The following is a 14799-nucleotide window of genomic DNA, read 5'->3' as shown; positions in this document are numbered from 1 at the left end:
TTCACTTTAATAGCGCTGCACACTCAAAATCTTTTTCAACTGTTAAAATGTACATACTAGTTGCCGCTGGTGGGTTTTGTGTGATTGCAGGTGATAATGGCGTTACACAAATGATGTTATGGACTCAATGGGGCTGTCCCAGATGATCACAATATCATCAGTATAGCGTCCATAGAAGATAAGGTGGGGCGCGAAGGGGTTGTTAGCCCATATGGAGTGGTCTTCCCAAAAGCCCATAGTGAGATTCGCATAGCTGGGGGCATAATTTGCACCCATCGCTGTGCCTTTGATCTGTCGGTAGAAATTTTCCATGAATGCAAAGTAATTGTGTTCCAGTGTGAATTTGGTGCAATCCACAATGAATTGTGCCTGTTTATGGTGTATAGAGGAATGAGTGGATAGATAGTATTGTAGTGCATTGAGCCCTACGTCATGAGGTATGGAGGTGTATAATGAGGTGACGTCAAGGGACAGCCAGGTGTATGAGGGGTGCCATTGGTATTTCGAAAGAATCTGTATCAGATGACCAGAGTCTTTGATGTATGAGGGTAGGTTGGTTACCAAGGGTTGCAGGAAGTGATCAATATACAATGATAGTCCACTCGTGAGGCTATCAGTACTGGCGATAATGGGTTGCCCAGGGGGTCGAGTGATATTCTTATGGATTTTGGGAAGGGATAATAGTACAGGATATAAACAACTTCAAGAATATATAAATAATACGGCATTACCAGAATTAGATACTAACGCGGTAGAATCCCTTTGTTCCCCATTTACTTTGGAAGAAATAGAGAATGCGATTGCGTCCTTGCCCTCTGGAAAGAGCCCTGGTCCGGATGGGTATGGAGGGGCATTCTATAAAGAATTTAGAAAGGAGTTGGCCCCAATTCTTAGTTCAGTTTATAATGCTATCTCAGAGGGGTGTTCTTTTACAAGACAAACACAAGAGGCACATATAGTACTCATACCTAAAGGACAGAAAGACCCGACCCAGTGTGCAAGCTATAGGCCAATATCCTTAATAAATGTGGATTTAAAAATATATGCTAAGATATTAGCATTACGTCTCCAATTACATATTCCATCTCTTATCCATTTGGACCAGGTAGGCTGTGTCCCAGGTAGGGAGGGACGAGATAATACAATAAAGACACTCTTTGATTCACTTGGCCCAAACACGAAAGATTCCACTTTGTTTGCTCTCGATAGATGCGGAGAAGGCGTTTGATTGCTTGGATTGGAGATTTCTTGAGGCAACATTGAAGCAGACTAGGATGCCTTTTTCCTTTATAGCAAAGATCTTAGCACTTTACTCCTGCCCTACTGCAAGAATACAGGTTAATGGATATCTATCAGAATCAGTGCAAATTACAAATGGGACGAGGCAGGGATGTCCGCTGTCTCCATTCCTATATGTACTAGCAATGGAACATCAGGCTAAGGCTTTGCGCATGAATGAAGATATTAGGGGCATAGAGGTAGGAGATAAGTGCTATAAAGTGAGTTTGTTTGCAGACGATACACTTCTCTATATCTCCAATCCAAGGATAGCCTTTCCCGCACTATTGAAGGAGCTGCAACAATTTGGGCGCCTGAGCAACTTTAAGATGAATGCCACAAAATCAGAGTGTTTAGATATTTCACTACCGAATAAAGAGCAGACTTTTAAAGTGTCATCTTATGTGGGTCCTATTTTTTTTTAAACAAGCAACATGTTCCTTTAGACATGTGCTGGGCTCTCTAGAGGCCTGAAAAAAACACCAGAATGTTTTCCTGTTTTATTTCAATGGGGTTTGGATTCAAGGTCTTCCAAATACTGAACATTTGTCCTGTTCCACTGAACTGCCCACGAATCAAACAGAAGCATATTCAAGCAACACTGTTTATAAGGGAACAAAATAAACAAAGAAATGCTTTAATTCTTAAAACAGAGCTTCATATTTTTTTCTAGTTTTGGATAGAGTAGTAGTAATATAAACATGAGCCATCATCAGATTTTTATTTCTGTCTGTGCCCCCGCTGAGAATCACAACCATCAGTGCAGAAAGTGACTGTTAAATGTGGCATTTCTCTTCACATTTGCACTCATGCTGCAAAGTATTCTACCCACTACCCATTCACTACCTGCCATGTCTTTGGGATACTAATTGGAGAAAAATCTCCACACCTACAGCAATAAGAACTTGACTGAGGCTATCATACTTTCCCACTCTATCAAAAGTTAACAAAAGTTTGGTTGAGGATTAACCTTAAAAAGATTTGCCCTTATAATGAAAGTCTCCTATTTGCTTTTGTTCTGTACATACAGTAAATTGGAATGGTCCAATCCATCACCTACACACTCAAATACTTTTCTGGTTTCAAATAATTATATAGCAGACTGAAAATGGTCCTGTACCTATCTAATAGAACATTGCAAGAGGCTGGACCCCAGTATGTTACAGTATCAGTAATATGAAATATTTCCTTTTTTTTTACTTACTAAGTAGTTTTTACTTACTTGCAAAGTATTTTTACTTACTAAAATAAAGTGGTGTTGTACTGGTAATTGAAGCCCAATTGAACCCTGATGATGTATTACTGTAATGCATATACAGTATAGTACAGCTATTCCTCACTTGACGAACGTGTTCCGTTCCTACGACTTGGTCACTAAATGAATTGGTCGTTAAGCGAGGAACTTTATACTGTACTGTAAATCTATAAATACAGTACTTAGCGGAGAACAGAGTACAGTACTCTATGCAAGATGAAGCCGTGGGGATGCCACACTGCCGTTGCCACGTTCCCGCACGTGCTCTTGGAGTAAGTGCGATCGGTCGCTAAACAGGTAGGTCGTTAAGTGAGGACTAGCTGTATAAAATCTGTTGTTACTCTTTCTAAACTGCTGCAGAAAAGGTAAAACACCCAGTGCTGGCAGCACATAGGTATTGTGTTACAGTAATAAATCAAGAGGGTTAATTTGAACTTTAAAAACTGAAAATGAACATGCACAAATATCCTTCAGGATGCTGGAAAGGGAAAACTGAGCATATAGCAGCCCAGCCCCGCTAACAAATTATAAAAAGCACCCTCTCCTACCTTTAACTTCCAGTTTGCAGTCTACTTCAGCTTCTCCCAGATTATTAATGGCCCTGCAGGTGTAGGTTCCTCCATCAAATGGACTTGGTTTTCGGATGTTCAGTGTTAGGACACCTTGGCTATGTTTCATAAGGAATTTAGGGTCATCTCTAATCTCCATTTTATTTTTCATCCAGATCACTCTAGGCTATAAAATAAGAAACAGAAAACACATGTTGATATTGTTATACAAATTTAAAAAAAACAATTATGTAAAATCAAGTGATAAAAAAATAGACATGCAGAATTACTGTATATTCATATTGTGTAACTCCTTTTATAATCATGACTTGTCTTTGTGAACACCACTATGAAATGTTTAACACGTGTCAAAGTGTTCTTGAATTCAGCCAATATAGGCTTTAAAAGTAAAAGAACATTGTGCAAAGTGCACTTATTTGATTTACTAAAGACAAATAGGCTGTTTACTTTGCAAGGGAATATTAACTTTGAAAGTCGATTTTTCCTTAGTTTAGTGAATGAAGTAAAGTTCTGATGACTTCCATCATCCAAACATGTGGAAGCAAAAACTGTTTTTTTTCCTTGCATGTGATTGGGTATTCTGTGCAAAGTTTTTTTTAGAGAGTAAGAGGAAATTTCCTTGCAGACTGAACAGCCTATTTGCCTTTAGCAAATCAACCCAATAAGTTCCATCAATATGATGTCATAAGTATGCATTTAGAGATGGTGTGTGATGCATAGCCTCTATTCGTCAGCTTCATACTCAGGCAGAGACCCCTGACCCCAGCACTAACATTACGCCTCCACTTTCTCCTGCAGCTACAACAGTACCATGAGTGTATGAGCAGTGCTGTGAGGAACAACAAATCCTAGCACTGCTCATTCAATGAAGTAACTGCTGTGGCTGTCTGAAGAAAGCACAGGGTTGATGTTAAAGCTGGGAGTAAGCTCTCCGTCTACCTGGGTAGGGAAAGAACAGCACAAGCAGGGGGAGTTTCATGTACACAGGAGCCTTGTGCTAACAGACTTACCTGCTGTGCTGAAGGAGTGAAGCTTCCAGGGAGTGGGTAAGACACAGGCGGGAAGGGGTAGTATAGAACAGGGAGGAGCAGTACTCAGTGAGGCAGATGGAGAACACACTAATCTTGTGTACAAGAACAGAATGGTGTCTGTACAGTACACAACACAGTATACCAATCTGCACTACACTCATTGTGTACTGTACTGGTTGTATGTGGATTACCTGTTTACAGGCACATTACTCTGTACCTGTGATCAGGTAGTCTAGACTCTAGAACAATCCTACTGTTCTGGAACACATGTTCCAAGGCTTATTGTTCTGCATTTGAAAACACAGAGGCAAGGGAACAGGGACTCAATGCTGTCCATACCTCCCACATGGGAACGCACATAATTCTTTAATTTTGTGTCCTTTTTTTCCACTTAACTTTATTGCTATTACATAGGGGGCTAAGAAACCCCCCTATGTGATAGCAAAAGATGTGACAGGTCCTCTTTATGGAGACATCAGGGGTCTACAAGACCCCTAATGTCACCTAGGACCTCCGAAGAAGCTGATGAAGCAGAGATCTTCATCAGAAGTCAGCCGTACAAGCCTGAAGTGAATAGCTGAACACCTCTACTGAAGCTGGAGAGTGACAAAGAATGCGGAAGTAATGTAAAATACATCACTTCCGCATTCTTACAGCAGAGAGGGGACCGAAGGGAGGTCTTGTACTGACCTCCCTCTGATCCCCCGTGACAGAGGCACTATGCTGGTCCCGGGCTTAGCGGAGCCCGGGATCAGCGTGACAACAGGAGGGGGACACGGGCCGACCGCCCATACAAGCGATCCGCCGGCTTTATAGCCGGCGGATCGTTTGTATGTTAACAGGCATCGCTGCCTGTTTTTAAATTGACTGGATTCCCTCGCTTGCGCGAGCAGCTTATCTAGAGAGCTCCTGGCCGTCCGCTTTCTTACAACGGCCGGCCGGGAGGTAGTAAAGGTAGGGGCCTGCAGCTCCCCGGCCATTACACCCGAACAGGCCAGGCCAAAGACCCTGGCGGGCCGAATGTAGCCCGCGGGCCGTAGTTTGAGGACCCCTGGCTTAATTCTTCCCTGAAAAACTTAAATGAAAACATTGTCTACATGGACCAGCACATCAATGAAACAGCTATATCAGCTGCACAGTCAACATGCACTGTTGTAGTCTGGTACAGTTTCTGTTTGCTGAGTGCTCTCATCGATCGTGGGGAGTTCCCACTTTTCCTTTTGCATGGTTCATCATATAAAATCACGTTAACACATTAAAAACATTCACATTTGTGGGTGAACACAACCTCCATTGGCCACCCATATGGCTATATCAGGATACTAAAACCATTACACTTGCATCAATCAGGTTGTCTTCAACCTATTAGTTCAACGTTCAAATGTTTTAATGTGAATATGTGTTTTTTATACGATGATATGAGTATTAAAAATGTATGGAAATTCACATGGCAAGTGTTGGTGCCTAAAAAACATTTTTCTGTATTATGGTCTTAATCTATAATTACGAGTGTGGCACAGTAGAGTCACCCCACTTTCTTTCATCATATACAAATCCAATAATGGTGGCAGCTGTGCAGACCCTGGAACCTGGGGTGGTCTCACCACCCCAAGAAAACAATTAGGTATTTTAACAACAGCTACCAAAATTAACATCTAATCTACAGTACATCTGTGTTAAGTGGGTTTGCCTTTAAAGTAAACCTGCGGGTATGTCAGAGCATATTAACTAAGAGCTGTGGACTTTCACTAGAGGCAATAGCCTACCTTTGGATGACCTCTAACCGCACAGTTCAAGGCTGTGCTGTATCCAGCCACTACACAGCGATCTATAAGGGGTGTAAGGAATTTAGGAGCCATGCTGGCGTCTTTTTCTTTATAGTCAGGTGGCTTATAGACCAGACCTGGGGAAAAGTAAGATATCATCTTATTAGCTGAGAAAATGTTTCTTTTAAAAAATAATAATACATAGGAAAACAGATGATGACTATATTGTTTACCATTAACATGTTTTTTTTGCATCCAGTCCTATAAAAATGTTTTTTTGCATTTATATAAAACCCAAAAAATTGCACTGCTTTACAGAGTACCTTTACCTTAGTCCCTCTTGTCAGAAGAGCTTTTAAAATCTAATGTTAGTACTACACGCCACATACACATGCGTGAAAACAAAATACGCAGACAGTACAGAATAGTGCAGAATTAGATATCACTCTGTCACCCAAAGCAGTAAACAAATAATGTGTGCAAAAAACAAATATTACAGTCAACAATACTTCTGCGGAAAAAATATTCAAATTCAATCTTCTTTTCAACTGTTTGTGTAAGTCAAAGGTAGATATCTTTGAAAAAAGTCTCAAAAGTGACTAGTAAAGTAGCAAATGTCCTATGTCAGTGTGTTAAACCCATAATTGAAACAGAGCGACCATGAAATCGTTGCATGCAGACAACTCTCTCAAGTCTTAATGTATGAAATAAAACTGAAACAAAAGTGTATTCTTAGAGGGTTATTCACAAAGCTAGCGAAGGATCAGCCGTAGCTCCAATTGTTTCTTAATTTTTTTATCTTTTCAATAATCTTAATCTTTTTAAAATCTTTATTTATTTTTTAAAATGTATCATTTATTCACATTTGGAAAAAAAAATCCTACTTTTTTATCTACTTTTTTCACTGTTTTTCTATTTTGCTCAGTACCTCGGTATTCACTCACTGCCGTTCGGCCCCTATGAGAAACGGCAGCGGTAGCCTGCCGAAGGGTCGGCTCAGCCGATCAAGATGTTGGATCGGCTGAGTCGAACTCCTTCTGCACTTTGGCTCAGCTGAACATGCTGGGCATGTTCGGCTGAACCGAAGCAAGCCGATGTACGGCTGATTTCAGCCGATGTACGGCTGAAATCAGCCGTACAAGCCTGAAGTGAATAGCTGAACACCTCTACTGAATGAGTCTTTCTTTGTAGAGTAATCGAGTGCAGAAGTCTCTACAGAAAAAGTATAGAATTAGACCCCAGGATTTGAAGACCAGAGTTCTGATCTTACTTTCATGTATGATTGCTTTGGCACCATTTTATCTGAAGTTACTATTATTTATGATTGTACAAACCTGCTTCCTGATCTATGCCTAGCCATAGTGTCTGATACCACATTCCTGAAATCTTGCATCCTTCTTTATTTTAACAGCCAGTGCACAGTGTAGTTTTAATTTAACTTTTCAAATGAGGCTGGTAAGAATTCCATATAAAGAAGTATAATTAACAATTACAAAAAGCACAAGATTTGTCAACGTGTGCTTGGTTTTTGGACGTGGTAAAACTTTGACACTTGTCAGTATGTATAACATGTACATTACTGATGGATTTCTCAATTCTACCCCTTTTATTACGTTTCCAATAAACACACAGACTGCGCAACATAGATTTCAATGGCTACTACAGCCCTTTATTAAGCCATATAACAAACTAACATTTACCAAATCAGAATAACCAGAATAACATACCAAATAAATAATGAATGGGGAAAGTAAAGGGGTCTTTGGTGTTCATAAGTCAAAATAAGGCTTTGCTAAATCTACCCCATGTCCCAAGCTGCACCCCCACCGGCTTGAGGACAGTTTCAGAATGAACTATTCCTTCCTTTCTAGTGAATAAGGGAGGGCAGGTGGGACAACCTGATAATTCCATTGACCTTCCAGAAAGGACTGCCAGCAGCCCCTGTAATTTCTCCCCCTTTGGCTCATCCCTACCACCTGACCCTTGACCTCCACTCAATGCTTCTTCCTCACAAATATTTTAATTGATAAAATGCTCCTGCTAAGCCTTGATAACTGAGTTACCTTGAGCTTACTTTCATACTCAATTAAGGTTGGTGATATCTCCACAAGAATGATCTGTGATATCTGCCCATCCTTGCTATTGGCATTGGGACCGACTATGATCCTTGCACAGTGGCACACATATGGGGCCTTATTCACATAGCTAACATACCAGTATAAGGATCCTTATTATCAAATGACAGTTCACATGGCTGAAGATAAAAATAATTATAAAAATAATTAACTAGTGGTAAAGTTTTGTGAGTTTAGCCTTTAGGTCTTTGATGCTTTCTCTTGGTACATAGAGGAAAGGTTTGGACCTGTTTTTAGCAACTAAGATTAATTCATTCACCCAGTCAGCAGCATTACAATATAAGCATTATGCAATATAGGGTTTTCATTCTTCAGTGTTAACCAATTCAGGCCACAATACATATATAAACAGTAATAACAACAATTGAATCGCGCTAGGATATAAAATTAGTGTATGTTCAATATCTACCATTGCAAGTTGCAGCACTCACAAACGTGTATGCACTTCCAGTTGTATTAAGATTATCAGTGTTGCGCTGTGCCTAGTAATCTTAAATGTGCTAAACAATGAAAAATTATGTATAATAAGCAATATTTTCCTTTTATAACTTACGTGCCAATATTTCAATCAATAAAGTGCCAGTGGATAAAGTGCAAAGTGACTCTTAATATAAGTGTGACAATTGTGGTGGTCCACCAACCATTACAATACATAAAATTAAGTACTGTATTTCAGTGCTTCAAACACTAAGGGGGTTATTCACTTAGCTGCCGAAGGCAGCCAATATAATAACCAAGACCAAGTGAAGTGATAATAATAATAATAAGTGAGCTGAAAGCTGTTCGGCTATTCACTTCAGCCTTGTACGGCTGATTTCAGCCGTACATCAGCTAAAACCAGGCGTACATCGGCTGTCTTCGGTCAGCCGAACATGCTCTGTTACCTGTTGATCCTGTTAGAAATACAGTGAGTTCATAACTTCCAGTACACACTTCTGATAACCTTCTGTTATCAGCCCTGCCTTGTTCTTTTGGTGAACTAAAGAACACTTCCCCCTATGTTATGGAAAGTGGAAGGACACACTTCCTGTTCTAGGGTGACAGCATTGCTCCTCCATGGACACAGTACCATGAGTGACTCTTGTTACCCTAGGACACAAAGTGTGTTACTAGAAAATAAAGGAAAACAATGCTGAAAAAAGAAAACTACCAAATCTAAGGACTTGTAAGCTGCAGTATATTAAATTTTTCTTCTCAGGTTTTTTAAACACTTTAGGAATTTGTATTCTTATAGTTCAATATTACATAAGATTGTATACATTGCTTCTGCTGGCTACTGCTGCTATGTTGGAGCTACATTCCTTCTCGCAGAGCTACTTATCATTTTGTGAAGATATTTTAACTTTTTCTAGCAGCAGAGCAGTGGTATTGGCATAAACCCCAAATCATGGTTCGGAGACCGAACTTTATTTTTAGAAATTAATTAGAGAACCTCCTCTGTGGATATGACTGACTGAAATTGTTTCCTGTATTTTACAAGGCATGGTTGTGTTGAGTCTTGAAATCAGTTAATTGATGAGAGGTTACAGCATTGAAGAGCTATAGTGCCTAGTTGCATGTGTGTTTTTGTATAGTAATTTATACCTACCTGTTTTTTGAATGACGGCTAGGTTCTTGGAGACTCCTGGATTCTCACTAAGGCCAACTATGTTCTCACTGAACACTCTGAAGTAATATTCATTTCCCATGATGAGGTCAGACACTGTACAGCGTGGCTGACGATTGTGTTCATATACGGTGAACCATTCCTGGGGAGTACCAGAGAAACACAGAATGATGCAAAAAGGTGAACGTTTGAACAGTTTTCTAATGGTAATTTGTACCAGGACTTTAGTGCTGGTATTCTTCAGTGCAGATAGAGTTGGTCTTCAGGGTAAAGGATGCCATAGGAAAGGAGGCCAGTATGCAAACAAGAGGTTAAGTTTAAATTAAGGAGGGTTCGTGTTACAGTGTGATTGTGGGTTTAGGGTTAATAGGGTTTATGTTAGGGTTACAGGGTGGGCTAGTGTGAAGGTTAGAGTTATATGGAGGGTTATATTTGCAGATAGCGGTTAGTGTGAGGATTACAGAAAGGGTTAGTGTAGTGCCGATGTCACACTCATAAACCTGCTGCTGGTGAGAATTGTATGGAGGACGCAGCAGTAAGTTGAAATACTCTCCTACTTGCATGTGTTATTTCTTTGCTGACTGGATGAGTGAGGTGTCTTTCTCTCTCCAGTGACTTATGTTTTGCAGGTTTTAGGCAGAGATGGTCAAAACATTCAAAGCAGGTGAGTGTTCTCTCAGCATTTTTTTATTGATCCTTGAGCTGGTGAGTTCTTGCCAGCCACAGAATGGCAACTGTGATATCAGCCTAAGTGGTTACAGGAAGGTTTAGTGTGAGGAGGGCCTTATGGTCTGCACCAGTATCTCCATGCCCAAATATAGCAATGACACCTGGCAATGAAAGCATAGGTATTCTGTTATTCCCACAGCCATTCTTATAATGATGGGCCAGCTGTGCATGCCATCCCCTTTGCAGCCAGAGCATCTCAGGTTGTCAAGAGCTCTTAGCAACCTGGGACGCCCTGGCTGGTGTCCTGCCAAGCTCCTGGCAACACGTGACGTCAGTGGCCTAGGTTACTCCCAATAACATGCACGGCCAACAACAAACCCCCTGACATCCTGCCCCACCCCGGTAACATGCACCACCAGCACCCTCCCAGCCCCCCCAACCAGGCCTTAAGCGGCAAATATTGTAAGGACTCCCCAGTTTATGCCCATCACATTACATGTCTATCTGATGGTATACTTATTACTGGTTGCATCACTATTATAAAAAGGACAACTGTACTATTAGTAGAGCAGTCTTTTAATAAATGTTCCCAACCCACTGAATGCAGCTGGCCTGGTTTAGCACTGACCGTCCTTCCCCTTCCAGGGATTCTTACTTTGTGGCCATGCCCAGCACCGGACAGAGCTTCCACCGAAAATGACCCAGCTGGGTCTTCTTCTTACTATGCGTGCTTACTGCTTTCCCCAACTCAATGAATTACAGTTGGGAGAACCTTACTCATGGCAGTTTCTAGCAGTCTGGGTACGGCTCTCCCATAGGAATATATTGTATTGTGGCGTGCATGCGCAGTAAGAAGAGATAGTTCAGTCCTAAGGTAGTTGTATTACTACCTATTTAAGATTTTATTAAATTAAAAAATCATGTTTGAAATCAGAGTAGAATTATTTAGTTATAGCAAAATGAATATTACACATAAGCACACATATTAACCTTTGTCTTCTTATCAGCCTTTTGTATAGTGTAGCCTGTGATTTCTGAATTTCCGTTGTCCTTTGGTGGCACCCATTCCACCAGGGCATTAAAACCCCAGACCTCTTTGACAGTCACAGCTTGTGGAGGACCAGGCTTTTCTGCAAACATAATCAGGAATATATGTTTAAAGTTCAAAGACACATATACAATACAATCCCTCAGGTCCACTCATGTCTGCCTACTGTATGTAAACAAACTTGCTGCCTTTCACAGAAATGTTTGCCCAAACCAAAATAGAAAGGCACAATTTAAAGTAAACCCATCACAGAAGAAAATACATCATGTAGGGCCCAGGACGGGAGGAAGAGGTCCCGGGACTGGTAATCAGCGGTCACCAGTGGCCCCTTCCTCCTGTCCTGGGCCCCCTCCAAGTGGCCGAACTCCAGGGCCCGGTCGCGGCCGCGACCTCTGCGACCCTGGTAGTTCCGCCACTGTACAGGAGCTTTTAATGCTGACCTCTTTCTGAAAATGCTGGTTGCCTGGCAACTAACCAGAAAGTAGTAGACCAGGAAAGTTAGTGTAAAGTCCTAGTCTCCATGCCTATCCTAGACCAGTGGCTAAACTAAATGAAGCAAGCTGGTCAACAGGCAAGCAACTTCATTATCACAAGGGGGTTCACTATAGTAATAATGGCAGTCTCTGTATTTTTTTGAAGACCTGAATTCAATAATTTGTCAAATATATTACTATTATTGCACAGAATTTATTTTGTGCCAACAGTTTGCGCAGTGCTTTACAACATACTGTATATCTTCAGTCAAAAGAACATTCCCTATATGAAAATGGCTTTTACTTAAATATGCAGATGATGAAATAATTAAGCTTTTGGCAGCAAGGCATTGGCATGACAGCAGCTTTCAGAGCAGTTACAACATTCGGAAGGCTTGCCATGTTCTTGGAACAGCAGGAGCGCCTTCATGACCAATTTCAGGACTAGTAAATTCACACTTTCAACTCTGAATTAGGAGGGATTAAAATAAACCTCTCACGTTCTGTAGCCTGCGATAGAGCTGGTGGCAAGGGAGGTTATGCAGCCATTGCTGGACATTGTCCAGAAGGATGATGTTAAATATAGTTGAACTATAGCAACCTGATTTATGCAGATATTCAGCACACTTCATCTTAAATGGTGTAGTTCCTTCATCCGTCAGTAGTGACTGTTTGGTTCGAATTTGAACTTTTGAACATGGGGAAAGTTCATATTCGAACTCAATGCAACTTTTTGGGGGTAGAACATTGAAAATCAAATGTCCCCATTTTGAAGCCTTATATGCAATTTATTGGCCATAAAAAGGTGCATGGGGAGCCGGGTACTGCCTTGGGGGACAGGAATCAATGAAAAAAAAACTTTTGAAAAAATAAAGTTTTTAAAGGAGCAGTGATTTTAACATTACTTAAAGGGTAACAATATGGGGGGGGGGGGGGGGTCCCCTTAGACTGCCTGTAAAGTGGCAAATCTGTGCAATGTATTGAACCTGCTGCAGCAAAACTGACACTTCTAAAGAAAAACAATTATTATTTTTTTTAATTCTTAAAGCATACAGTTCCCCCTCCCAAACAATACCAGGACTATTAGGAAGGACCAAATTTTTTTAAAAAAGCATGGGGTACCCCCCCAAAGTCATACCAGACCCTCAAGATCTGGTAGGAATATTGAGGAGGGACTCCATGTAAAAAAAAAAGAAAAAAAAATGTGTGGGGTTCCCATCCTTAAAGTCATACCAGGTCCTTAAGGTCTGGTAGGAATTTTAAGGAGGAACACCACCCCCAAAAAGACCCTTGATCAGAGCATAGGCCTGGCAGGGCCGGAAAGGGGGGATGAGTGGGCGCCCCCTCCCTCCCATACCAGACCACATGCCCTTGGCACTGGGAGGGTGCTTTGTTTAGGATCGCCCCAGGAAAAGCACCTTGTCCCCGTGCAGATGGGGACAAGGGCCTCTTCCCCACAAGCTTCGGGGCTTTGGTTGTGGGGTGCGGGCAGGGGGCTTTTTTACATCAGGGTACCCCTTTAATAAAGGGGCACCCAGATGCTGCCTCCCCCTTGTGAATGATTCACTAAAGGGTTAAATAAAATTGTGAATAAAAATTCCAGACTTTTGAAAAAATCCTTTATTTGGAGAAAAAACAAAAGACATGATTTTGACAAGTCTTTAATTAAAAAGAAAAAATGGATCCACTGACGTAATCCAGGGTCAATCCAACGTTGTCCACGAAGACGACTCAACGAAATAAAAAACACACGAACTAGCGATGTTCAAGTCGAACTCACGTTCGACTCAAACATCGAGCCCGACACTCAGTCAGCAATATGGAGACAAGAAAAAATTAGGAGACTTCTATTTTTAAAAGATTAACCACTTGAAGATGGTGGTATTTAATCATCACTGGGGTTTGAATTTTTTTACTATATAATTAAAAAAGTACCGGAAAAAAAACAACTAGCTTCCCCTACGTTATATTATAAAACATTTATTATTACCCACATTTTTGGTAAAATCTAAAATATGGGGTCACGTTGGGTAAATAGATACCCGACGTCAATCTTTAAAATTGCGTGACACTACATAAAATTGGCCATTGGCGACACTTTACAAGCTTTTACCACCCATCAGTTTAGTGTTAACAGTGATTAATGACCCTAGAATTATTGCTTGCACTCCCACATTCGCGGTGATATGTAACATGTGTGGCACAATGAGTGCAATCATAATTTTCGCACGTATGTGCACCTGACGCATGTTTGCGTGTGCATGTGGAGGCGGAAGACTTTAAAAAAAATGAGGTGTTTTTTTTTTATATGTGACTTACATGTTTTAAAAACTTTTTTTCACTTAACTTTATTGCTATCACATAGGGGACTAAAAAGCCCTCTATGTGATTGCCAATTTACACAGACAGGTCCCCTTTATGTAGACATCATAGGTCTTTAACACTCCCTAATGTCACCCAGGGACCTCCAAAGAAGCTAATGAAGCACAGATCTGCTTCACCAGCTTCTCTCCAGCTACAGAAAAATGACAGCTGAATGCGGAAGTGATGTAGTACATCACTCCTGCATTCAGAGAATGGGAAGGAGATCAGAAGGAGATCATGTGATGATCTCCGGTGGCAGAGCCGCTGTACCAGTCCCGTGCCCGCATTGGCGGGCTGTACCAGTCCCGGAGCTCAGAATTGGCGGCGTTGGCGGGAACCGCACACCGACATGCATAATACAAGCAATTGGGTGTCTCCAAAGCCACCAGAACGCTTGTATGTGAACTGCCTGTTTACAATTGTATGGCTGTTTACAATTCAATCAGTTTTCCCGCTCTTGCGTGCCCCCCAGCAGCGGACACGAGCAGGGTGGGCAAGGACGTTTAAAAACGGCCACCCGCATTCAAGAAGCCACAGTCTGATAGTTTAATTACCTATCCTTTTAATGAATGGTCTGTAGTAGATGTAACATCAATGATGATCAT

The 14799-nt window shown here is 41.1% G+C and overlaps 1 protein-coding gene across 1 annotated transcript in view; it reads right to left on the bottom strand.

Moving 5' to 3' along the window:
• Positions 1-3081: 3081 nt before the first annotated feature.
• MYBPC2 (myosin binding protein C, fast type) overlaps positions 3082-14799 on the bottom strand; it is a gene marked incomplete at its 3' end in the record, with an annotated part of 63837 nt that continues 52119 nt past the window's right edge. Inside the window, exons 15-18 of the mRNA XM_018563138.1 lie at positions 11300-11439; positions 9623-9782; positions 5900-6036; positions 3082-3268 (exon numbers count right to left, since the gene is read on the bottom strand). Coding sequence (XP_018418640.1) covers positions 3082-3268; positions 5900-6036; positions 9623-9782; positions 11300-11439 — 624 coding nt within the window. The remainder of the gene's footprint in view (positions 3269-5899; positions 6037-9622; positions 9783-11299; positions 11440-14799) is intronic.

This window comes from Nanorana parkeri, unplaced genomic scaffold (assembly GCF_000935625.1).
Source record: "Nanorana parkeri isolate BGI_ZX_2015 unplaced genomic scaffold, ASM93562v1 scaffold635, whole genome shotgun sequence".
Taxonomy (NCBI): Eukaryota; Metazoa; Chordata; class Amphibia; order Anura; family Dicroglossidae; genus Nanorana; species Nanorana parkeri.
The sequence above is the reverse complement of the archived record's forward strand: the minus strand, read 5'-3'. Positions and strand labels throughout refer to the sequence as shown.